Below are 24687 nucleotides of genomic sequence, written 5' to 3' on the forward strand. Positions count from 1 at the left end.
AAGGCTCCAGTGGGGACCTTGTTCCCTGCGTGTGCCTCTCCACCTCTGTTTCTTACGGCCCGTCCACACAGCAGCGTTAAAAAAATCTTGGAGGTGGGCGTATCTGAAGCTTGGGGATTTTTTGCGAGCAAGGCACCAACAACCAATCACATGAATCTCCCGCCCCCGACATACGAAGCAAAAAAGCCCGAAGTAAAGTGGATATAAACTCCCCAAACAGGAGAAAACCTACCACTGTCTCTGCCACCTCCCTCCATGCCTGGCTCCTCCGGTTTGTATCCCGGTAGGTAAATAGGGACTGGTCATAAACCACCGGGTGATTCCCTACCGCTCATTTCTCCTCCATGTTTTGGAATATGAGGAAATGACCTGCGGTATGTCTCTCCCAGCATACACGCGGTTTCATTGGCTAGAGCTTGAACTGTCAGATTTGCATACACGGGATTTGATTGGCTGACGCTTCCACCTCAGCTTCAAAAGTTGAACATTGCTCAACTTTGAATCCTGAAAATCCTGAAAATCTCCGCTCTGCTTCCCACAATGCAGTTCGGCGAAAAGTGAGGCAAAGTGACGTCACCCCATTCAAAGTGAATGGGCAGAAGCGTTTCAAGATTTTTTAACGCTGCTGTGTGGACGGGCCGTTACTCTCTTACTTGCTACCCTTTTCCCTTAACTTATCCTAAGGGAGTGCTTGTTCTTCCTTCTGTCTGTCTGTGTCTGTGTATTCTCATGTTCAGATTAACCCAGCCACATTTTTCTTCTTTTGTGTCTATATTGACACCGGGATCCTGAGTCGAGGCTGATCCTCTTGCTGTGGTCCTGTGTCCTGGATCCTCTATCCTGAGTTCTGGATTAAGTCGTGGACTTCGGGTCGTGGCTGAACCTGTCTCTGCGGTCCTGCCTGACTCTCATCATGCTGCTTCCCTGAAGGCTCCCACAGGATTGTTGTTGACGTCCTCGTGGATTCATCTCCTTATTATAGACACATGCATTTCCAAACATTCGGTCTACCTACGCTGTAAAATGTATTATCTCTTCGATTTACACACGGCATCTATTGCACGTCTGTCCGTCCTGGGAGAGGGATCCCTCCTCTGTTGCTCTCCCTGAGGTTTCTCACATTTTTCCCTTTAAACTGTGGGTTATTCTCTGGAAGTGTTTCCATGTACGATGTGAGGGTCTAAGGACAGAGGGTCTAAGGACAGAGGGTCTAAGGACAGAGGGTCTAAGGACAGAGGGTCTAAGGACAGAGGGTGTCGTTTTTCTCATACTGATATTCTGAACAAACTGTGCTGTTGTATTTGCTGTAAAGTGTCTTTACTGTAGGGTATTTTTATTATATGTACAGCACTTTGGCTCGACCAAAAATCGTTTAAAAATGTGCTACATAAATAAAACTTGATTTGATTTGATTTTAGTTCTGCTAGCTGTCCACTAGATGCTACACACTGACCCTCTAATGAAACACAGATCAGGGTGAATGGTCAGTGTGAGAGGGGGTGTAGTTCTGCTGATGTTCAGGTGTATGTAACATTGCTCTGTAACACTCAACACACGATCACATGATGTATGTAGAAGGTTCTTTTCAATGAGGAGTAAAACATAGAAGGAACACAATCTGAAGTTGACATAGCCGCCATTTTATTAAACATTAAACAACACTTTCGGCCCTCAGCTAATTCAGACAGTGTAATGAAATATGGCCCACAGATTAAACTTGTCATATATTGTACTACTTCGATATATATGTACAAATATATATCACGGTATTCATGTGTGCTCACCTTTCTTTCTGTCTGCTCTCATTATAATCACTCTGAAGTTTCTGTTTGAAGGAATGAGCTGCTAACTCAATAAAGTAAACCCTCTGGAGAGCTGAGATGAAGGCTGTTGTGTTTCTTAAAGCATTTTCAAGAATCAACAATCATTGACCTTTTGATTCATCTGTCCAACTTATAACTGAACTGATAAGGAGAGATTCATCACCCAATGAAAGACTCTCTGGGGACACAGCCTTCAGAATAAAAGCCTCTCTGGGACACAGCCTTCAGAATAAAAGACTCTCTGAGGACACAGCCTTCAAAATAAAATACTCTCTGAGGACACAGCCTTCAGAATAAAAGCCTCTCTAGGGACACAGCCTTCAGAATAAAAGCATCTCTGAGGACACAGCCTTCAGAATAAAAGCATCTCTGGGGACACAGCCTTCAGAATAAAAGCATCTCTGGGGACACAGCCTTCAGAATAAAAGCATCTCTGGGGACACAGCCTTCAGAATAAAAGCCTCTCTGGGGACACAGCCTTCAGAATAAAAGCATCTCTGAGGACACAGCCTTCCGAATAAAAGCATCTCTGAGGACACAGCCTTCAGAATAAAAGACTCTCTGAGGACACAGCCTTCAGAATAAAAGACTCTCTAATAAAAACACTTCTGACAGTAAAGACACAATCAGTGAGCCAGATTTAAAACAGCAACCCTTAAACCCAGGACAGGAAGTGGTCTCCTCCTACAGAGGACACAGAGACGCTGAGGAGACACCTGACACTAACCGAAACCCAGCGTAGAGAGGTTCAGTGAATGTGGTTCTGAAGGTGTGGAGGTGGATCAGTGTGTCACAGGAGACTCTGTAGAAGGAGAGAGAGCCAGCAGGATGATCCAGATACACTGCTACTCTACCAGAGGAAGAGGAGGAGGTGGAGGATGAGGAGGAGGATATGCTTGTTTCTCTCTTATTGTGCCGGACAGAGTAACGACCATCAGAGCAGTTCAGACTCCAGGACTGATCATTCCCTCCAAACAAACAGTCATAACGGTTTCCTCTCCTGCTGATTCCTCTGTAAGTCACTGATATACGAACCCCTCCTCTCCTCTCGACCTCCCAGTAACAGCGACCAGTCAGAGCTTCTCTGCACATCAGCTGAGAACAGGAGTCAAACCTCTCTGGATGATCAGGATATTTCTGATTCTCTCTCACACATGTCACCGTCCTGTTGTTGTCAGACAGTTTGAGGTTTCTGTGCGCTGTGTTTGAGTCCAGGGTGAGTCCACAGGAATCTGATGAGAGACACAGACAGCAGTTTATCATCAGACACACCCAGGGCCGGTTCTGACCAATTTGCTAAGAGTATAATAAATATGTATAATATCGGTTAAAATAAGTGCTTCAACATAGTTAACTTTGCAGGAAAGTTGATGTTAAACGTTAAGTACTTTATCAGGCTTAATATAGATACCCCCAAAGCTTTTTGCTTACATGTATTTAAAAGAAGACCTTAACCTAAAGTATTATTTAATGTTTAAATAAAGCCTAATTAGTTTGTCTGTTTTGCACATCCTCCTATTAATATCTTTGTACATCCGGCACTAAACTGTTTTATTCTAGATACCATTTACTGTATCTTCTTGATATTTTCTATTCTATATTTCTATCATTGACCTTCTACTTTCCTCCTATTTTGTATATTAATATTTAAATGAACGACATTAAGAAAAAGGCATTTTAAACAGTCATTAAAAAGCAACCCAATCTACCTGCATTGCAATTACTCTAAACGTGTAATAACGTGCTTTAACCAGTAGGAGGTGCGGGTTAAAAAGCTGTCAAGTTTACAGTGTTAACAAAATAAAATATACTGCTGTTTCTGGTTTAGTTTACGACGGATATATTTAGTTATTGTTTTGATATTTGTAACACAAAAGCGATGTAAAAAACCCACAGCAACACAGAACAGATGGTCTTAACATGACCCAGCGGTCTAGTAGTTAATAAAAAACAATAATATCAAAACAAATTATTACTACTAACTTTATTGTGAAATTAAAACCGAACGGTAAAAGAATAGTTTCCGGTCTATTCTGAGGCCCGATCTCTGTAGATAAATAAAGAACTACGACAGATGTGTAATATTTAATGCAGCCGAACCATTTATTACAATGCATTCATGTGATGACTTTCAAAGAGTAAAGCAAGCACTGCTGAATAAAGTATGATTTGATCTTTTACGAAACGTTTTTTTTCATATGGAATGCAGTTGGAGGTCAACCAATCACAGAGCTTGAGAACTAATCACGGGGTTTGTCAAACAGAGCACATGGTGTAGTCCTAAACGATAGCTGGGGATTCTGGGTAGTGTAGTGTCTTCTGCCATTCTAAACTCCGAAAAAATATTTGTTTCTCCGAATCGAAGGGGGAAAATCAAAAGCATTGCGCACAATTTAAACCAATCAATGTTTTGTAATTAACAAGGATAATCTGGTGTTTTTGAGTTGATGAGTAGTGGAGATATCACTGTCAAATCAATCGACAGTAAGGAGAATACTTACTTCCGGGTGTACAATTCTCCGTTATCCAATGGGAATGGACGCTCAGATTGCCTTTAAATGCCGCCGACACAAACGAATGCCGTGCTTCCATGAGCGTCAAATACCGCCGCAGATGGGAATACATTGCAATCAGTTGAAAGCTATTTGCGTCTGTTTATGAAGCTGAAGGAGCCTAGGAGCGTCCCAACTGCACGCCTCGGGACCCTGACCAAGCGTCGCTCCTGGACGTTTATGGAGTGAGAGTGTGTTGCCTAACCCTAACCCCAGACCCACCTGACGGCTTTACTCTCTGTTAGTGATCCTTTCTATAAAGCTTCACGATGTCATGTTTTAATGAATAAATAGCACCTCCATCATCTTTGTCTTTAGAGAGAAGCTGACTGATCCACACTTACACTTCCTCAGACCTGGTTTTAACCTCTGCTCTCCACCATGGTCCAGCCTGGAGGAAGAAACACAGTCAGGATGATGTTCTATCCAACATGAGTCCTAGCTGCTGGTACCTCGTGGAACAGAGTTTACTTTCTTAGAGCAAGCTTTTTTATTGTTATTTACTTTTTGTTGGCGTTTAGTGTCAAACATTGTCACAGCATATTGTACATTGCATCTTTACATGAAGGACATACATCTGTTCATAGTTCTTTCCAGCAATATACACATGATGACACAAAAAGCACAGAGGAGAAAGACATAAAGAAAAGAAATAGAACAACAGTGAACAATTAGGGAGTAGACATTTCTAGTCTTTGAGACCTGGACAGTCCCAGAATACATGGAAGTGGTTTGCATTCTGGTTACCACAGTTCCTCCAACATATAGGGGGGGTCCTATCATAGTGGGACTTCTGAGAGGGCGGAATAAAATATCCTATCAGGTTCTTCCAGGTATATTCCCTCCAGTTCTGCCAGCTGGTACATTTCCATTGATATCTCCACATTGTTACCCATTCTTCCCCAGATATATGTATCCCTCCTTCCTGCTCCATCTTCTTTATTATGTAAGTGAGTGTTTTTTAAGGTTTGTCAATCCTTTGTATACACATGATACGGTTCTACCGTTAACATCTGCGTTATACGCTTTCCTAAACATTTCTATCAAACCTACACTTGCCTCTGACACTTTTTCCACTTTCAAATGAACATAATGCTGTACCTGAAGATATCCATAAAAGTCCTGTTTTTCCAAAGTGTATTTCTCTTTGAGGGTATCCAAACTGAGCAATGCTCCCCCTTTCATCAGCTTGCACAGAGCTGTTAGACCTTTTAGAGCCCAGTCCCTAACTCTAGTATCCATTCTGTTAGGCATGAAATCCGAGTCATATAAACATCATTTGAGAAAGAAACTTTTCCCAGTATAGTTCCGATATAGTTCCGAAAATTTCCATTCACACCAAAAAAATCCGGAACTAGAACTTAGTTCATGAGAACCTTTTCACCCCCTTTTCAGTCCCTGCTAGAGAGCAGGTACTTTCATGGGAGAAAAAGGTTCCCATTTCTGATTGGCTGGGCGGATTGCAAACCACGCCCCGTAAAACTCCCAAAAAGTTATGCCATTTTATTCTCCTTGCATTAGCATTATTAGCATTAGCATTAGCCCAGCGCACAAACGGAGAGAGACTAACTTATGGCAACACAAAAGAAAACATGGGAGCGGTGGAGATGAGGAGGTGTCGGCGTTTCTGGCGATTTACTCGGAAGGCTTCAGTAGAAGCTGCTGGGAGTCCCAGCAGCTTCTACTGAAGCCAGTCCCCAACTCCGGGGATTTCCGGCCGGGGACTTCGGGTGGCAGTATACGCCGTGAAGTTGTTTGCGGCCTGCCAGTAAACCCAAAGCAGAAGAAGAAGAAGTGACGTCAGCGGCTTCATTTGCCTAATCCTCCCTCAGGGAATTATTCCGGTGTGAACGCGATCTGCTCTTTAGTTCATCAGAACTAAAGAGTTCTGATGAACTAAGTTCTGATGAACTAAGTACGGCAAAGTACTTGGTGTGAAACCACCTATTCTCCAATGTATATTCTTTTATAATAGTTTTCCACATTTTAAGAGAACATTTCACCCATGGATTTTCAATAATGTTTATGAAATTATGTAGGTTATTGTCAGCTATAATTGCCTGTATGGGAGTACACCTTCTGTTCTATATGTTTCCATTGAGCATCATATGCTGGGTTACACCATCATATCATTGTTCTTATCTGTGTTGTGAAATAGTAATCTCTGAGAGAGGGTAAACCCCATCCCCCTTCTTCTTTGGCCAGGTGTAAAGTTTTGAGACGAACCCTTGGTCTTTTACCTTGCCATATATATCTTGATATCATTTTTTCCCATTCATTAAATTGACTTTGGTTGATCTCTATAGGTAGGGTTTGGAATAGATATAATAATCTAGGTAGTATCTTCATTTAAACCTGTTAAGCCCCAAGCCTGTTTTTCAGGTCTCGAAAATGACATTCCCAGAACAAATGACCATATCTTCCCTTCTAAAAGGGGACAATTAATAATCTTTTTTCTCAAAGTAATGATAAACCTATGAGTTGCATGTAGAAAAGTCAGAATCAATATAGATGTTTTTTATTTTAAAGAAAATTCCGATTTTACATAGTAAAAAACTGTAAATTATAGTGTCTGTCCAAAAATTCTTTTTTACTTATAGTGAAAACTACCCTTGGATGATGGTAAGGTAGACTAAGCTTTAGGAATCCAAAGTACAACATATAATAAGTACCCTGTATCAAGACTGATGCAAAACAAGTGACATTTGACCTTTTTAGAGAGGTTTAGCAAAAAAGACTCCACCTCTGGGGTGATTTGGGTGGAAATGGGCGTTTTTGCCGTTTCTCTGGAACCCATTGGTCGATTTTGGTGATTGACATCTCTTTTTAACCGTTAGAGCCAATAGAATCGAAGATGAATTTCCACATACACACACACGTTACCAAAACAGAGATTTATTTTGGGAGTGCTGTGGGGTAGCTTGACGTTTCATAGAGGGTGCTCAAACATTTAGGGTTTCCCATTAATGTACCGGTCGCTACAGTGGAATGTTCTACTGCAACAATCCCCACGCACATACACAATGTACCCGCGACTGTCACAATGAAGGCTCGATAATCAGCTCACGGCATATAGGTGTAAGCAGGGGTAAAGTGCTATTTTTATAGGTGGTGTGTGGACCTCACATAGGGGGGTCCGGGGGCAAGCTCCCCCGGGAAGATTTATTTTTAAATATTGAAGTTAAAAGCATCAATCTGGTGCACTTTGACAGCAAAATGAAGAGATCTATGGATACCTCTCTCAACACCCATATGAAACAGAACTGTAAACGGATTTACTTTTTCTTTATGGATATTTTACAAATCACCCTTTTAAACTTTATTTTTTTTTTACTGTCATATAGTATTTCAAACCTGTTTTTCATTTATTCTCTTATTTTTTTATAACTATAATGATCATATAAACGTGTGCCTCGGAAATAATTGTTTACATGAATGGTGACCAAAACGTTTGAGACCCACTATCTAACTATCTATATCCGTTAGCGTAGCTCGCTAGCACCAGAAGCTAACAACAACGATCTCCGGTACCGGTGCGCTCTCTCTCTTTCTCGCTCGCGCACGCACACAAAATGGCTCGTTCCACACACACACAGAGCTGAGCTTTAATGAAACACAGAGACTCAGACGTACTTGTACTGTATCATATTATTTTCGAATCAATAATCTTTCAAATTATGACTTTTTTTTTTTAATCTTTATTTAATTAATTTTTTTAATAACCATTTTTCCTCCTGGTCTCTCGCGCCCCCCCTGTCATGCCTCTGTGCCCCCCAGGGGGGGCACGCCCCCCACTTTGAGAACCACTGGTTTAACCTATGGATTAACCTTCAGCAGCGTTTTAACGTTTTAATGCCATTGAAGCAGAGATGGAGTACTCGAGTCCTGGACTCGGACTCGAGTCGGACTCGAGGGCTGATTTTTGGGACTCGTGACTCGACTTGGACTCGCGCACTGATTGACGCGACTCGGACTTGGACTCGTGAATTCTCGCGCACGATGACTTGGACTCGGACTCGGACTCGTGAATTATCGCGTACGCTAACTTGGACTCGGACTCGGACTCGTGAATTTTTCCCCCCACGATGACTCGGACTCGACTTGTGCATTGACGCTCCGACTTGGACTCGGACTCAAGCAAGTTTTCTGTGGAGTCTGATGTCCTCTATCCTGGCATGTGCACCGGCTGCGAGGCGAGTTCACGTACTGGGCCCCGCTATTCCAGTCTAAAGATGTCTAGAGACACACCCCGCATCGTGCTGTATGCTTTCACACATTCTGCTTCCACATTGGAAAAGAGCAGCGCAAAATGCTCTATGTGGAAACAATATTGAAGAGAAGGCTCCGTAACACATTACTCTAAACATCGAGTTCAGACATATAGGCTGTCTTGAACACTATCATCAGAGTAACGTGATCTAATCAATAAATAAAGATTCAGCCGATAACACGAAAGCACATGGCTACTTAACATGCAGAATGAGCTTTCTGGGGCTAAATCTTTATCAGTAAACCGATTTAACCGGTAAAAGTTCCTTCAAAATAAGAGTCCCGATCTTATTACTATCAAAATAAAAGTGCAAAACGAAAACTTTACCATAGGAAAATATTGGCATACAAATATAATCACTTCTCTAAAAGGTAACTAATTTTAAACATAGTTTATTTATATATAATAATAATAATATTAATATTAGTAATAAGCTTTATATTTGTATAGCACCTATTACAAGAATTGTAGCCAAACTGGCTTCACAGCAGTTCAATAGACAGATTAGTATAACATGACAGGATGAAAGCAATGTAGAGGAGCAGCTACATTTCAACACATATATCCACGAAGATTAATACATGAATACTTGTGACTCGGACTCGACTCGGACACTCCTTGGGTGACTCGGACTTGGACTCGGACTCGAACACAGGTAATGATGACTCGGACTCGGACTCGACTCGGACACTCCTTGGGTGACTCGGACTTGGACTCGGACTCGACTACGACTCTCCCTTGGTGACTCGGACTTGGACTCGGACTCGAAGAGTGGTGACTCGAGAGTGACTTGGACTCCTGAATTGGTGACTTGACTAGAACACTGCATTGAAGACAACTTTTGATCAGACAACGACAAAGGTAGGCCATATTGCCATTTTAGCTACCTAGCGCCAAGTGTTGTGATGTCTGTTTTTGTTAATAAGTTTGCGAGTTCTTATCATGGAGTGATGTACTTATCGATTCTGTGTCACCTCACGATGCTAATCGATATGTTGGATGTGCAGCTACGATAAGTAATAAGGGTGTTATGAGTGAGTTTCTGTGCAACCGCCGTTAGCATTTTTTCGCTTGTGGCTAATTCAGAGGCTGAGCGATAGCTTTGTAGGTTTTTTTGCACAAAAAAAAAAAAAAGATCAGTTAGCTGAGTTTCTTCCCGTTACATGGATATAAAACATTCATAGTTTATTAAATATTAAGAAGCCCTCAGACGATGTTTCCTGCAGATGACGTGGTTTTCCGCCCGCCGGCGGGGGGATGGGGTTCAACAGGTTAATAGATTCAATTCTTGAAGAAATATTAAAGAAAGGAATTAGGTTCCATCTTGCTATATCTTCCTTCATTATGTTCTCTACAGGTAGGAAATTGCATTAGAATAATGTTGAAAGATCTTTAGGGATGTTAATGCCCAAATACTTGATGGATTTTGTGTACCATATCAATGGGTATTTATTCCTAATGTCTTCAGGTGGATGGGACTTGTCTCCTGAAGGAAGTTTCTCCCTGATATTCCTCCCTCGCTCCTCTCCTCCCAGCGTCTCCCAGGCAGACAGCTGCTCACCCTTATGAAACAAAAATATATTGTAATATATTGGTAAATATAATACAATATACTGGATCATACATTTCCATATATGGGAAAGTAGTCCTTATATTTTTAAATATATTGCAATATATGCATGGACCATGTATGGCTATATATTGATACATATAAAAAAAATATATTGCAATGAAAACAAAAACTGCACTATACATTTATATGTAATAGTTTTATTGAAACACTCAAGGTTCAAGGTTCTTTATTGTCAATCTGACATAGCTACAGAGTAATTATGCAGTTGAAAATCTTATGTCACAGGCTTCTCCAACAATGCAACATAATAACATAACATAATAACAATAAGAGCAAGAGCAATACAAAAATAATAATAGTTATAAAAATGAAATAAAGTTATGATGTGGAATAGTGCAGTATGAGTCTATATACAAGTTATTGGAATGATATCTTTCATGAGTTACACAAGTTTACATAAAATTGAACAGATATTCATAAACAGTTATCTCACTTCGTTTTGTATAGTTACCCACTTTATATATGAACATATGTTTGATGGTAGCCTATATATAAAAAAAGTACAAATTGTCCATTGAATGATGGAAAATAATATACAGTTTATAAATATATATAGACACACACATATATGCACGCATATATATATGCATATATGCACGCATATATATATATATATATATATATGCATATATGCATATATATATGCGTGCACCATGCGTCTTGGTCACCATCCAGGGACCAAGACATCAGATATAAGAACATCCATTAACACAAGAATTTGTGAGTAAAGGCACGAAAAAAACAAGATTGACGATCAAATAGGGTACAAGACTGTTTTTTTGGCCCTGTTCCGGACCTTGTTTTAATGAGTGATCAGCTCATGTTTAAAGTTGTCACCAGGTGAAACAAAAAACAAGATTGTTAAATAGGATAACAGACTGCTCTTTTTGGCCCTGTATGAAATAACAATGCATCATTTATTAACTATACCTATACAAAATGTAATACATTTTCCCTTCATTATGTAATAACACCTCCTTTTGTAATAATTTGCCCATTATGTAGTAAACAAGTTCAATGCAAATATGTAATACATGTCGCCACATTTTGAAATATATTATTACTAGGGCTGTCAGTCGATTAAAATATTTAATCGCGATTAATCGCATGATTGTCCATAGTTAATCGCGATTAATCGCAAATTAATCGCACATTTTTTATCTGTTCTAAATGTACCTTAGAGGGATATTTTTCACGTTTTTAATACTCTTATCAACATATGAGTGGACAAATATGCTTTATATGTTTGTTTATTATCATTTGAACAATGACAAATATTCTCATGAATATTAAACACAACAACCTCTGAACATTACAAATATTCGCCTCAATTCAACCTGGAACCTCTCTCATACAATAATACAGTGTGTGTGTGTGTGTGTGTGTGTGTGTGTGTGTGTGTGTGTGTGTGTGTGTGTGTGTGTGTGTGTGTGTGTGTGTGTGTGTGTGTGTGTGTGTGAGAATGTTGAGACACTGTGATGGATCGTTGGAGCTATGTGCAGCTCAAGGCATATATGCTCCAACGGGAGCTGCCTGGATGCTGCAATCATGTTGCGCGTACTATCCGTGCTGAGTGTGCTGACTTTTCGTACAATGTCCCACTGTCTGGCTACCTGCATAAAGTCAAGTGCTCGGCGCAGTTGTCGGCGAAATGTCATTGAAACAGCTCCTTATATCTGTTAGCGCAGCTAGCTAGCACCAGATGCTAACAACAACAACACGTAAGGTGTGCCTCGCGCGAGTCGCGCCACACATACACACACCCTCCCGGTCCTCCCGATGGCCAGTCCGGGCCTGCCGGTGGGCGTGGAAGTGTGGTCTGCCACAAGCGGGCGGCAGGAGCGGGGCTGTCAGCATCAGCTTGTAGATGGTATTTTAAACTCGATGCGCTCTGAAACTACGGGGCGGCCGAGGACAAAAAATACACAAGCATTAATCGCGTTAAAATAATTAGTGGCGTTAATTTTTTTTTGCGTTAACGCGTTATTAACGCGTTAACTTGACAGCCCTAATTATTACATATTGCTGTGGTTATAACAAAATGAGTTGCAAACAATAACATTACAACTGTTTATTTATTTATTCAACCATGAATCATCCTTACTCATAATTTAAAAATATTTCAGTAGAATATCTTTCATTGGCCAAAACTAGATCAAGTGTTACCATATTCATTAGCCAACATGTATATCAACATCAATTTTGGGATATATTTACAGTTCTGTTATGGTTACATAATGTATATTACAGTTTTTTAAAAGGGCAACTCACGCATTTTGTAATAACCATTGCAAAATGTAATAATTTATTACAAAATGCAGGGAAATGTATTTTATATTGCGTTCAGGCTGTTACAGACTGCAGCAGATTATTACAAAATGTGGGTTTTATTACATAATTACATGAAAATGTTCTTGAGTCATTACATAATGTGTTGTTTATAGGCCTTTTCTTTTATTCTTTCCTTGTCCTTCTTTTAATGAGTATTTTGATAACTGTTACACATTGATAGAAAAAAACAAATTAAGCTTCTCATTATTCAGACTCAGCTCTCAGCGCTTACGGTTCTTTTAAATGTTGATAAAACCAAGGTAATGCTCTTTTCAAAAACTAAAAAAGACACCAGAGCCTGTTTTAGATATTGTAATTACACAAGGAATAAAACTTGAAGTGGTTACCTGTTACAAATACCTTGGTATCTGGCTTGATGACTGTCTCACTTTTAAACTTCATGTCAATAACCTGCTTAAAAAACTGAGGGTTAGGCTAGGTTTCTTTTCCAGGAACAAGTCCTGTTTCTCACTTGAGGCCAGAAAAAGGCTAGTCACTGTGACCTTTTTACCTGTACTGGACTATGGTGATCTGATCTATATGAATGCACCTGCCAATTGCCTGGTCAAGTTAGATGCCGCCTATCACAGTGCACTGAGATTTGTGACAAACTGTAAAGTATTAACCCATCACTGTACCCTGTATGCAAGGGCAGGTTTGCCTTCACTAACTGTACGGAGGCTCAGTCACTGGTACATTTTGATATACAAAGCCATGTTAGGGAAACTTCCTTCCTACATCTGCTCCCTGATCTCACGGCGAATTGTAAGTGGCTACTGCCTGAGATCGAATGTTGTGATTTTATTCAATGTGCCAACTGCTAGGACTGTCTTAGGGGAGATAGCATTTAGATGCGCAGCTCCGCTAACTTGGAACAGTCTGAGCAATTTGGTTCCACTAAATGTTTTTAAAGCAAGGATAGATATTATCCAATCGGAAACTGTTGGAACCTGTAAATGTTACTAGCTATGTAAACTGTAGTCACTGTAAATATGCTGTATGATGTCCTTTTTTGTTTTTCTGTTATGTGTATATGTATTCATGTGGAACCTACTTGCAGCAGGTCACCCTTGAAAAAGAGATCAATGATCTCAATGGGATTCACCTGCATAAATAAAGGTTTGAAATGAAATGAAAGATTTTTTTTATCAGAACATGCATTTCTCCTCATTGTGAACATATATTGCACTCATGTTCAGAATATATGGTACGTACATGGTCTTTTATAAATCTGAATATATATAGTGCATACATGTCCCCATATAATTGTGAATATATAGCGCATACATGTCCCCATATAATTGTGAATATATAGTGCATACATGTCCCCATATAATTGTGAATATATTCTACATACATGTCCCCATATAAATCTGAATATATAGCGCATACATGTCCCCATATATTTGTGAATATATATAGTACATGTCCCCATATAATTGTGAATATATTCTACATACATGTCCCCATATAAATCTGAATATATAGTACATACATGTCCCCATATATTTGTGAATATATATAGTACATGTCCCCATATAATTGTGAATATATTCTACATACATGTCCCCATATAAAACTGAATATATAGTACATACATGTCCCCATATATTTGTGAATATATATAGTACATGTCCCCATATAAATGTTAATATATAGTAAATGTATGTTCACATATATACACAACCAATATATTATATATATTTACATATATTACTCAATATATGGAAAGCGGCAATTACTGATGTATTATCACATATATTATAATATATTATCACAATATATTATTCAATATATCAATATATTGTAATATATTAACACAATATATTATTCTATATATCTTCAATATATTTTCAATATATTTTGTAGATATGAATAAATATGTTTTTCATGTTGATTATTAATCAGTATCACTTGGTGTAGCCAACAGCAAGATTTCCTTTATTAAATCTTTTCAATTAACAAGTAAATCAGAAAACAAAATAATGCAATATATTGACAGTTAATATATGGGGAAATATATTTTCTTTGCGTAAGGGCAGCCTCTCTCTCGGTGTGATCACGGTGACAGCAGTCCTCTGTCCTTCACGTCTCAGGATGCTTCCACAGCAGTCGGTACAGCCTCGTCCCGTCCTCCTAAAATACTCGTAGTTTAGCAGGGAACGGGGTCTGGAAGCGAATATTTTTCTGCCTTAGCACTCGCTTTGCCTCGGAGTAGTCTTTACGTTTTTGAAAAATAGCTGGTGGGTAATCTTGGTCGAAATATATCTGTCTCCCGTTCAAAAACACCCTTTTTCTTGCGTATAATATCGTCTTTAGTTAAGTATCGGAGAAACTTGATCATTCTTGACGCGGCTTGTCCTCCCTCTCTCCGGAGGCCCTTGGTACGAGTGCCCGGTGTGCTCTTTCAATGCCGAGCTCCGTGGCGGGGGGGATCTCAAGTGCCTCTTGTAGTAAACTCTTCACCAAGTCAACCATAGATGACCCCTCTGCTCCCTCTGGGACATTATAAATCCTTAAATTCTGCCGTCGGGATCTTCCTTCTTGGTCAGTCAGTTTATTTTCTTGCTGATTCATTACCTTTATCATCTTGCTCAGCACCTTTCACATTTTCAATTCTCATTTCTGCCTCCTCTATTTTAACGTTGACGTTGGTAAGCTCGGATTTCATTTAGTTTATTTGTTGTTTTGTGTCTTTGCGGAAGTCCCGTATCTCCTCCAGAACTTTGGCTAAGCTAGCCACGTGCAGCTCTGCGCTAGCTTCATCATCATCGACCTGTGCAGGTGAGTTGTTCGTTGTATTTTCTTCGTTGGTAGACTCTGAGCCAATGTTTTTCTTTTGTCCATCCTTTCCTCCCAACTTCGCCCAGTTAACTATTTCAAATTTCTTATTTGGCAATTAAACGAGGCAAAATGAATCTCTTACCGGGGGAGAAGCTAGACTAGGCTGCTATTCGGTATGGCCATAATTTTCAAGTCAATAAAATCATCTGAATTCATATCGGGAGTCAAGTAGTTAGTTTGTTTATCATGTAGCCGTGTAATAAGCGGGATAATGTGCAGTGAGGCATCCCGTACACATTCAACTGCTAACAGCTAACTGCTAAAGGCTAACTGCTAACAGCCAACTGCTAACAGCTACCTGCTAACAGCTACCTGCTTACAGTCAATGGCTAACAGCTAACGGCTTAGTTTACCAGCTGTCCTCCTGCTGATATCAACATGAATGTGATGTTCATGATGGCATTATGAGGAGAAAAAAGGATGCATACCTGGACGTGTCGATCATAAGTTTATCAGCGACTAGGTAATATGCTGATCATCGGCCAAAGCAGGCCAGTAAATAATCAAGATACAATTATAAAACATAACTGGCATATTGTGTTGTAAGCCTGTAACCTCTGAACAGAGAATCTGAGTCCTGCGGTGAGTTTAGCTCTGTTAGCCGTTAGCCGAACACAGTCAGAACAATCCAAACTGAACCACTGTTGATCACTTGCGTCTCTTAAAGAGTAGAGTGGACTCAGCCGTCAATGAGGGTGTAAAAACTCAATGAAATATAATTTAAATAACTGTGTCATAAATGAGAAGAAGAACATGACATTTGAGATATTAGAGACACGTTCAGTCTGTCTGTCCATACCTGAGTGTCTCCAGTCTCCAGAGTGGATCCTCACGTCCAGCAGACAGCAGCTTCTCTCCTGAGTCTCCTGGATGATTGTAGCTCAGGTCCAGTTCTCTCAGATGGGAGGTGTCGGAGCTCAGAGCTGAAGCCAGAGAGACACATCCTTCCTCTGTGACCATACAGCCTGAGAGACTGGAACCAGGGAATAGAGTAAACTCAGTGTTTTGATTATGTCAGCATGAAGATACAGATGTTGACCAACTTTATTAACATGAACCTGAAGCTGGATGAGCAGGTTTTAAATTAAAACTATCAACAACAAAAAAACCTGTGGTCTGACCTGAGAGTCTCCAGTTCACAGTGAGGACTCTCCAGTCCAGCACACAGCCGCTTCACTCCTGAATCCTGCAGGTCGTTGTTACTCAGGTCCAGCTCTCTCAGACTAGAGGACTGGGAGCTGAGGACTGAGGACAGAGCTTCACAGCTTCTCTCTGACAGCTTACAGCCACTCAGCCTGGGGAAGGATTAGCATTGAACACAATTTATTTTATTTATCATTTTTAAAACTGATCAATGTTGTTTGTATCTCCACTTACAGAGCTTTCCTGGAGGCTTTGACCACTGGCAGCAGCCTCTGAAGAGCCTTCTCTGAAGCAGAGTATTTCTTCAGGTCAAAGACGTCCAGATCTTTTCCTGATGACAGTAAGATGAAGACCAGAGCTGACCACTGAGCAGGAGACAGTTTATCTGTGGAGAGACTTCCTGAACTCAGGTACTGTTGGATCTGCTCCTCTAGAGAACCATCATTCAGTTCATTCAGACAGTGGAACAGGTTGATGCTTCTCTCCGGAGACGGGTTCTTTCTTATCTTCTTCTTGATGTACTCAACTGTTTTCTGGTTGATCTCTGAGCTACTTCCTGTTTCTGTCAGCAGGCCATGTAGGAGTTTCTGATTGGTCTGCAGTGAAAGACCCAGGAGGAAGCGAAGGAACAAGTCCAGGTGTCCGTTTGTACTCTGTAAGGCCTGGTCCACAGCACTCCGGTAGAGATGTTTAAGTTGAGGCTTGTCTCTGAACACTTTAGGCAGGCAGGAGGTTGTTGGTTCTTCTGCCAGCAGGTTGACTCCAGAGTTGATGAAGGTCAGATGGACATGAAGAGCAGCCAGAAACTCCTGAACGCTCAGATGGACAAAGCAGAACACTGTGTCCTTGTACAGTTCACTCTCCTCTCTAAAGACCTGTGTGAACACTCCTGAGTACACTGAGGCTTCTGTGATATCGATGTCACACTCTGTCAGGTCGGACTCATAGAAGATCAGGTTGCCTTTCTGCAGCTGCTCAAAGGCCAGTTTTCCCAGAGCCTCCGTCATCTTCCTGGTCTCTGGACTCCAGTGGGAATCTGTCTCCCTTTTTCCATGATACTTGACGTTCTTCACTTTGGACTGAATCACCAGGAAGTGGATGTACATGTCAGTCAGGGTATTGGGCAGTTCTCCTCCCTCTCTGGTTTTCAACACTTTCTCCAGAACTGTAGCCGAGATCCAGCAGAAGACTGGGATGTGGCACATGATGTGGAGGCTTCTTGAGGTCTTGATGTGGGAGATGATGGTGCTGGCCAGCTCCTGATCTCTGAATCTCTTCCTGAAGTAATCCTCCTTCTGTGGGTCAGTGAACCCTCGGACCTCTGTCACCATGTACACACACTCAGGGATCTGATTGGCTGCTGCAGGTCGTGTGGTTATCCAGATGTGAGCAGAGGGAAGCAGCTTCCCCCTGATGAGGTTTGTCAGCAGCACATCCACTGAGGTGGACTCTGTGACATCAGTCAGTATCTCAGTGTTGAGGAAGTCCAGAGGAAGTCGACACTCATCCAGACCGTCAAAGATGAACACAACCGGGAACTGATCAAACCTGCAGATTCCTGCGTCTCTGGTTTCAGAGAAGAAGTGATGAATAAGTTCCACCAAGCTGTACTTGTTCTCTCTCACCACATTCAGCTCTCTGAAAGGTAATGGAAATGTGAACTGGATGTCCTGGTTGGCTTTGCCTTCAGCCCAGTCCAGAGTGAACTTCTGTGTTAAGACTGTTTTCCCGATGCCAGCCACTCCCTTTGTCATCACTCTGATGGGTGCATCTCTTCCAGGTGAGGCTTTAAAGATGTCTTCTTGTCTGATGGTTGTTTCTGGTCTGTCTGGTTTCCTGGATGCTGTTTCAATCTGTCTGACCTCATGTTCTTCAGCTGTTGTTTCTCCCATGGTGATGTAGATCTCTGTGTAGATTTCATTTAGAGGTCTTGAATTACCCGTGTTTATGATTTTCTCAATTTTTTTCTTCAGGTTGAATTTGAGGTTCCCTTGGCACTGAGTGAGAATCTCTGAATGAAGAAAAAAAGAATCCCTCAACTGAGACAATGATACTTTCCACATAAAAGAACCATCACAAGTTTGGTTCCTAATTTTACACATTTCTGACAAGACAGTAGATTATTTTCCTTGGATCAAGACGCCGTATCTTGTTGCTTTCCAAAAATGTTTCTTTGAAAAAAAATATTTTCGAAACCAGAATGAACAATCAGAATGAACAACCAGAGAACCATGGCCCTAAACCTGACGACTCTTATAACCTCAAAGGTGACCTGGGTAACTCTGGAAAAGCAGAGAGTCTAATCCCTATCCAGGAGTTTCTTTCCAGAGCCGATTCAATGTGTAGAGGTGAGCCCAACTTTGTCTAGTTGGTCCTGCTCCACCTCCCACACCAACACCGGATCCGTCCCCAGCAGAGAGGTGACGGCTGTTTGAAGTTTGTATACCATGTTCCTCTCCTTCACCTACAACCCAACTGGCATTGATTGGACCCTTAGACCCAGTGGTGTGTAGACCCCGGTGCCTGGCTGCAGGATGAGGACCTGGTCTGCCTAATAGGGTTGCTTTTTTTCTAAGTAGCTGATCTAAAAAGTGACCCTGCAAGAACCTATTGACCCTGACCACTGAGCTTTCAGGGTCATGGGGGTACCTAATCCCTGACACCATGTACAGGTAGTGTTTCTCTGTGTGGTATATCAGGAGGACACATCCAATCCATGTTATCATTGTGATTTGCCTGACCTCAGGTTCCCTGTTTGTAAAACTATTTGTTAACTAATGACTTACCTGTCGGTTCTGATGGAATTTCTGATAATTTCTCCACCAGAAGATTCTGATTAATCTCCTTCAAAACGTTTCTGGTCACTTTAATAGTGTTAATGCCGTAGTTCAGAAACATATGGTCCACAGTTTGTGTCCGACTTGCATCCTCTAGTCGACTCTTTGGGATTCCTTCAAATCCTAGGACCTCCAGCTGCAGGTGCCACTTGAATTCTTCAAAGTCCTCTCTCCCCAATTGTTCTAAAGTACTGAAGAGGATCTTTTTCAGTGTCGCCATATTTTCTCCCTGCAGAGATCCAAAAGATACCAACAGAAAATATTATATAATCTTACATCTGAAATAACATGGGTTTATGCAAAAAAATACTTTCTTTGTTATTCAAAGGTCCAGGTCCAGGTTCAACAGGTCCAGGTCCAGCTTCAGGTCCAGGTCCAGGTTCAGCAGGTTCAGGTCCAGCTTCAGGTCCAGGTCCAGGTCCAGCAGAATGTGGTATGTCCTCTGGTCTGGAACACAACACAGAGCTTTGAGTGAATAATGAGTGCTGAGCTGTGACATGGAGAAGAGTCATGGACAGTTGGAGATCTCACCTCTGAGCTTTGGTCTGGCTGTCATGTTCCCCACACAGAGAGGGGGGGTCTCCCTCCTCTCTGTCCTCACACTGGTCCATAGCAGAGCCTCCACCTTCACACAAACACAACAACATGCTCATCACAACAAGAACATCACAGGACACATTAGTGCCCCTCCTCTCAGATGTCACACAGCCCCAGGCCCACACAGAAACTCAGTTTGTTGACCCCTAAACATGATTTTGTGATTGTCAAGACTTATTACAGCACACCCAGAAGTGACCAAATGTCTCAGTTTTAAACATGTGGTTAACTTTGTTCATTGAGACAAAACTAAACACATAGGCAACAAAACTACTTGGTTATGTTTAGAAAAAAAGATAAAAGATTTGCTTACAATATGTAAGTTTGTTACTCTATGCATTCAAACTTTAATCAAAGCTTCACGCAGCGTTGATCGGGCCCTCACCCCCCCCTGCACTCGTTGGCATGCGCACCAGTCACCTTTACTATATTTTCCACTTTGAAAAGGCGTTAATAGGACTTAGTCTGGGCATTGATGCTTGGGTAGCCTCAGGACTGGACTTGGAGCAGTTTAGACAATTTTTAGCTGAAAATTGTAAAAAATGGTGTGTTCTCTTTTGACCTACAAACTTGTCATTTGAGCTACAGACTATTAATTTTCAATTCAGCGTTACATTTGAAATTCCATCTGAATTATTTTTTATTTCCGACCTACTCTCTAGGAAGAGTTCGTATTTGCTTGCTTTTGCCCGTTTCTAATGCTATTCAACAGAAATGTACACATTTTCTGTACCTTCTATTAAAGGTCATGAGTTGTGACGTGTGTACGCAGTTTAGCGTTTGTAGCTTATTCTAGATCATGGCAAATTAAGAAAACGTCATAGGCCACGCCCACATTATTAAATCACCACGATACATGAGATCTTATTTAATACTCGCCCCCAGAGCATGTATTTATAATTTTCTTAATTTCTGTTAGAAAGTGACACATTTGTGTTGATCTTAGCGGCCCCTCTGGGTCGGTATCAAGTTTGAGCATATCCAATGAGGTACGAGCATTTATTTCCATTTCGATTTATGGCGAACATGTTTTTTGACTGATCTTGCTCATTTTGAAGAGTAATGTGTGTGACTGTCCCCGAATGTTTTATACAAAGTAGTGTGTTGACAGATTCAAAATGGAAAAGTTTGTAGTCATTAAACTGCTTTCACATTATGCTAATGAGCAACACATCTGAGTGGGCGGAGCCTGGTAGTTCTTTTTGTAAAGCGTCTTCAGCTCAATGTGTGGACCACACTTCAAGTCAATCGGACTTTTGGTGCGAGTTGTGTGGCCCTCTTGTGTGGCCTCGTGGCGCTAGAGAGCCTGCTGGTCATGTCAGAATGCATTCACTACAGGACCTCAGAACTTTTACCATTCCTGACGTCTGTGCAATGTTTTACAAATATGAGCATGATGAGTGCCTCAACAACTTACCTGGACAGGCAGCAACATTAAGAGATCTATGGAGACATCTCTCAAGACCCATATGAAACAGAACTGTATATATTTCAACAGTCAAGAAACCATTAGAATATGACCACAACCAATAACATAGCAAAGCCAATAACAAATAATGTAAACTTGTTTATTTAGTGATTAGTTTATTTAAAGTTGTGAGTGTGTTTGGGCTCCTGAATCTCAGTCTCTCTCTCTCTCTCTCTCTCTCTCTCTCTCTCTCTCTCTCTCTCTCTCTCTCTCTCTCTATCTCTCTCTCTCTCTCTCTCTCTCTCTCTCTCTCTCTCTCTCTCTCTCTCTCTCTCTCTCTCTCTCTCTCCTTACTAATCACTCTTGTTTTAAAACTGTATGTTTGGTTTACTGTCCTATAGTATTTCATACCTGTTATTATTTATTCTGTAATTTTTGTATAACTATAATAATTATATAAAAGTGTACCTTGGAAATACTTGTTTACCTAAATGGTGACCAAATCGTTTGAGACCCACTGAGATAACTGAGCCTCTCAGTCTCACAGGAGACACACACACACACACACACACACACACACACACACACACACACACACACACACACAGGTCCTGCAGGTCCTTTTAAATCCAGGCTGAAGACTTTCCCTTTAATTGAACTATTCATATCTCACACTGCACTGTAACTGTGGAGGAAACTTCTGTGTAGTAATGCATGGAGTCACCAACTCAGGAAGGAGACACGGTGAGAGTTGGAGCTTTGATGTCAAACACTGATGGGTTTATTCAGAGTATTCGGCCGGAGGATTCACATCACAAATCAAAGAGTCAGAGGTTCTGACCACACGGTAGAGTTGCCACGTCAATTCTCAAGAACCTCTCTATGCTAGACCTTTTAACTGGTTCACAGAGAGAAATCAACATCTCTGAAGGAGTAGACTAAACACTGAATCATCTGCGTCCGACGCTCATGGCCTCAAGGATTTCACATCCTAGAGCCCACAAACATCGATAAAGAAGTGCCTCAGTGTTCTCACAACAATTACCCTTCGTGCCGGTCAAGTTGACCGGTCTCACACTGGTGACAACAACACATATGGCACCAAGGCCTTTCCTTAAAGGAGATAACACATGTCAGAGTAAAAGGTTAGATATCTAGAAGAATTATTCCTTAACAGTAACTGTTATTCATGTATTTTATACCTGTGTTGTTCTATATTAGCTTGTTTTATGTTGATTTAATTCTCTTTTCTTTTGACTTTGACTGTTTTTAAATGCTATTTTATAATGTGTTTCCGCTGCACTATTTCTTAATGCTCTCATTGTCTTTCATTGTTGTAACAGACTCCTGTGGGAGGGTCCTCACCTGCTGAGCTCTCTTCAGGTCCACAGAAACACGGCTGATCTGGTCCTCCTCAGTCCTGGTTCTGCCTGCTATTCCCTTATATCTCCTTTTATTCAACAGTTTGAACACCAACTGTCACAGATGTGACTTCCGTCAAAGAGGAACTCGGTACTTCCGCTCTGAGTCTCAGAGGAAATGGGGGGGAGAGGGGGGGGGGGGGGTTGAAGTGCTGTAGTAGTTTTCCACTCAGGAGGAACTTGCCCTTACGCAAAGAAAATATATTTCCCCATATATTAACTGTCAATATATTGCATTATTTTGTTTTCTGATTTACTGGTTAATTGAAAAGATTTAATAAAGGAAATCTTGCTGTTGGCTACACCAACTGATACTGATTAATAATCAACATGAAAAACATATTTATTCATATCTACAAAATATATTGAAGATATATAGAATAATATATTGTGTTCATATATTACAATATATTGATATATAGAATAATATATTGTGTTAATATATTGCAATATATGGCATAATACATCAGTAATTGCCGCTTTCCATATATTGAGTAATATATGTAAATATATATAATATATTGGTTGTGTATATATGTGAACATACATTTACTATATATTATCCTCACCACTGTGATCTGGCTCCTCTGTCCTCGTGTCTTTTGGGTCTGATTCCTCACTACTGATGTCTGCCTCTCTGCATGGGCCCTCTCTCCTTATTTATTCTGCCTCAGTCACCACTGCTATCTGGCTCCTCTGTCCTCTTGACTTGTGGTTCTGCAGGCTTCGTTCGACCTATGAATTTCAACAATGCTCCTGTAAAATATATAGATATATAGTATTATGGGTCAACATTAAAATAACATACACTGGAGAGCAAAATGTGAAATTCCATTGACTGTAGGCTACATATTATCCACACAATTGTCAGCAGTGGCAATAACAACTAAAATGTGAACTAACTTGAATGCATTAGTCCACAACACATAATGTTAGCCTACATAGTTACTAACATCAGAACACATAGACTAACTGTGGTTACATTACTTAACTAGCTCGTCATCTTCACCAGTCAGAAAATGTCCGTTAGCCGCGGGGCTGGTTTCCGCTATGTTAAACTCCATTGACTTATGCTAAAATGTTAGCGATCTAAAGGTCCGCTATTTTTGGCTGTTTTGGGTCGACTTCAGTTGACTGTAACATCGAAAATCTTCTAAATTGAATGTTCACAAAGCTGCAGACCCGTTACACACTCATACACGAGGGAACTAACATAGCTAATTTAACTAACGTTAGCTAATGTAGCTGTTGTAGTGCCGAGAGACGGGACATACGGATTAAGCAACTAGACTACTTGTAGTGTACATGCAGAATTATTTCAATTTAAAATAGTTTTAAATGCTCACACACATACCTGACTCTCGTGCTGTATTTTCCTCTCGTTTCTTTTTAATTTTCCGTTTCGAAGCACCTGATGAATGCTTTCTCTTTGACACTCAGCGACAGAATCAACAGACAGAGGCGGCAATGCAGATTTGAATCTGCCAATCAGATCAATCTATTGCTGGAGAGGGGGGGGGCCTCCCCGAAATCTGTGAGATTGATTGGTGATGATCACTGGCACGTAATGTGTCCAATAAGAACGTTAACACGTTTTAGAGAGTTATGTTTAGCGAAGACGGAGGTCAGCCACTGTCAGCCGGAAGTGGCGCATTCGAATACTGTTTGGGCTGTCTGCCGTGGATGGGCTGCATTCCACTCCAAATAGCCGGTCGGCCGTAATATATGCATATATATATATGCGTGCATATATGCATATATATATAAGTAGTATTACCAATGCTGTTTCAATCACATTAGTATGCATAAAAAGTGACAGGTCACACCT

General features: G+C 40.8%; 1 protein-coding gene and 1 long non-coding RNA gene across 2 annotated transcripts; both read right to left on the reverse strand.

Annotated features, from left to right (window-relative positions):
* Positions 1 to 2242: 2242 nt before the first annotated feature.
* LOC117496414 (NLR family CARD domain-containing protein 3-like) lies at positions 2243 to 19772 on the reverse strand. The gene is made up of 6 exons (XM_034148076.1): positions 19383 to 19772; positions 16831 to 18607; positions 16575 to 16748; positions 16253 to 16426; positions 4720 to 4766; positions 2243 to 3055 (listed from the first exon to the last, which is right to left on the reverse strand). The coding sequence occupies exons 1-6, from the start codon at positions 19651 to 19653 to the stop codon at positions 2508 to 2510; spliced, it is 2991 nt and encodes a 996-aa protein (XP_034003967.1). The 5' UTR covers positions 19654 to 19772; the 3' UTR covers positions 2243 to 2507.
* A 20-nt stretch (positions 19773 to 19792) lies between these two features.
* On the reverse strand, positions 19793 to 22935 carry LOC117496416. Its single transcript, XR_004557282.1, has 3 exons — positions 22804 to 22935; positions 19965 to 20058; positions 19793 to 19880 (listed from the first exon to the last, which is right to left on the reverse strand). It is a non-coding gene; the product is annotated as an uncharacterized LOC117496416 (long non-coding RNA).
* Positions 22936 to 24687: the final 1752 nt, after the last annotated feature.

Source organism: Trematomus bernacchii, unplaced genomic scaffold, assembly GCF_902827165.1.
Source record: "Trematomus bernacchii unplaced genomic scaffold, fTreBer1.1, whole genome shotgun sequence".
In the NCBI taxonomy this organism is placed as follows: Eukaryota; Metazoa; Chordata; class Actinopteri; order Perciformes; family Nototheniidae; genus Trematomus; species Trematomus bernacchii.

Excerpts from the sequence above, each read along its gene's own strand:
- LOC117496414 (XM_034148076.1), bottom strand. The coding sequence starts at position 19,653 with ATGGCGACACTGAAAAAGATCCTCTTCAGTACTTTAGAACAATTGGGG. Across the intron at positions 16,427-16,574 it reads TGTGAACTGGAGACTCTCAG|TCTCTCAGGCTGTATGGTCA; the intron begins GTCAGACCACAG and ends CCCTGGTTCCAG. Across the intron at positions 4,767-16,252 it reads TGGAGACTGGAGACACTCAG|GCTGGACCATGGTGGAGAGC; the intron begins GTATGGACAGAC and ends TTCTTCCTCCAG.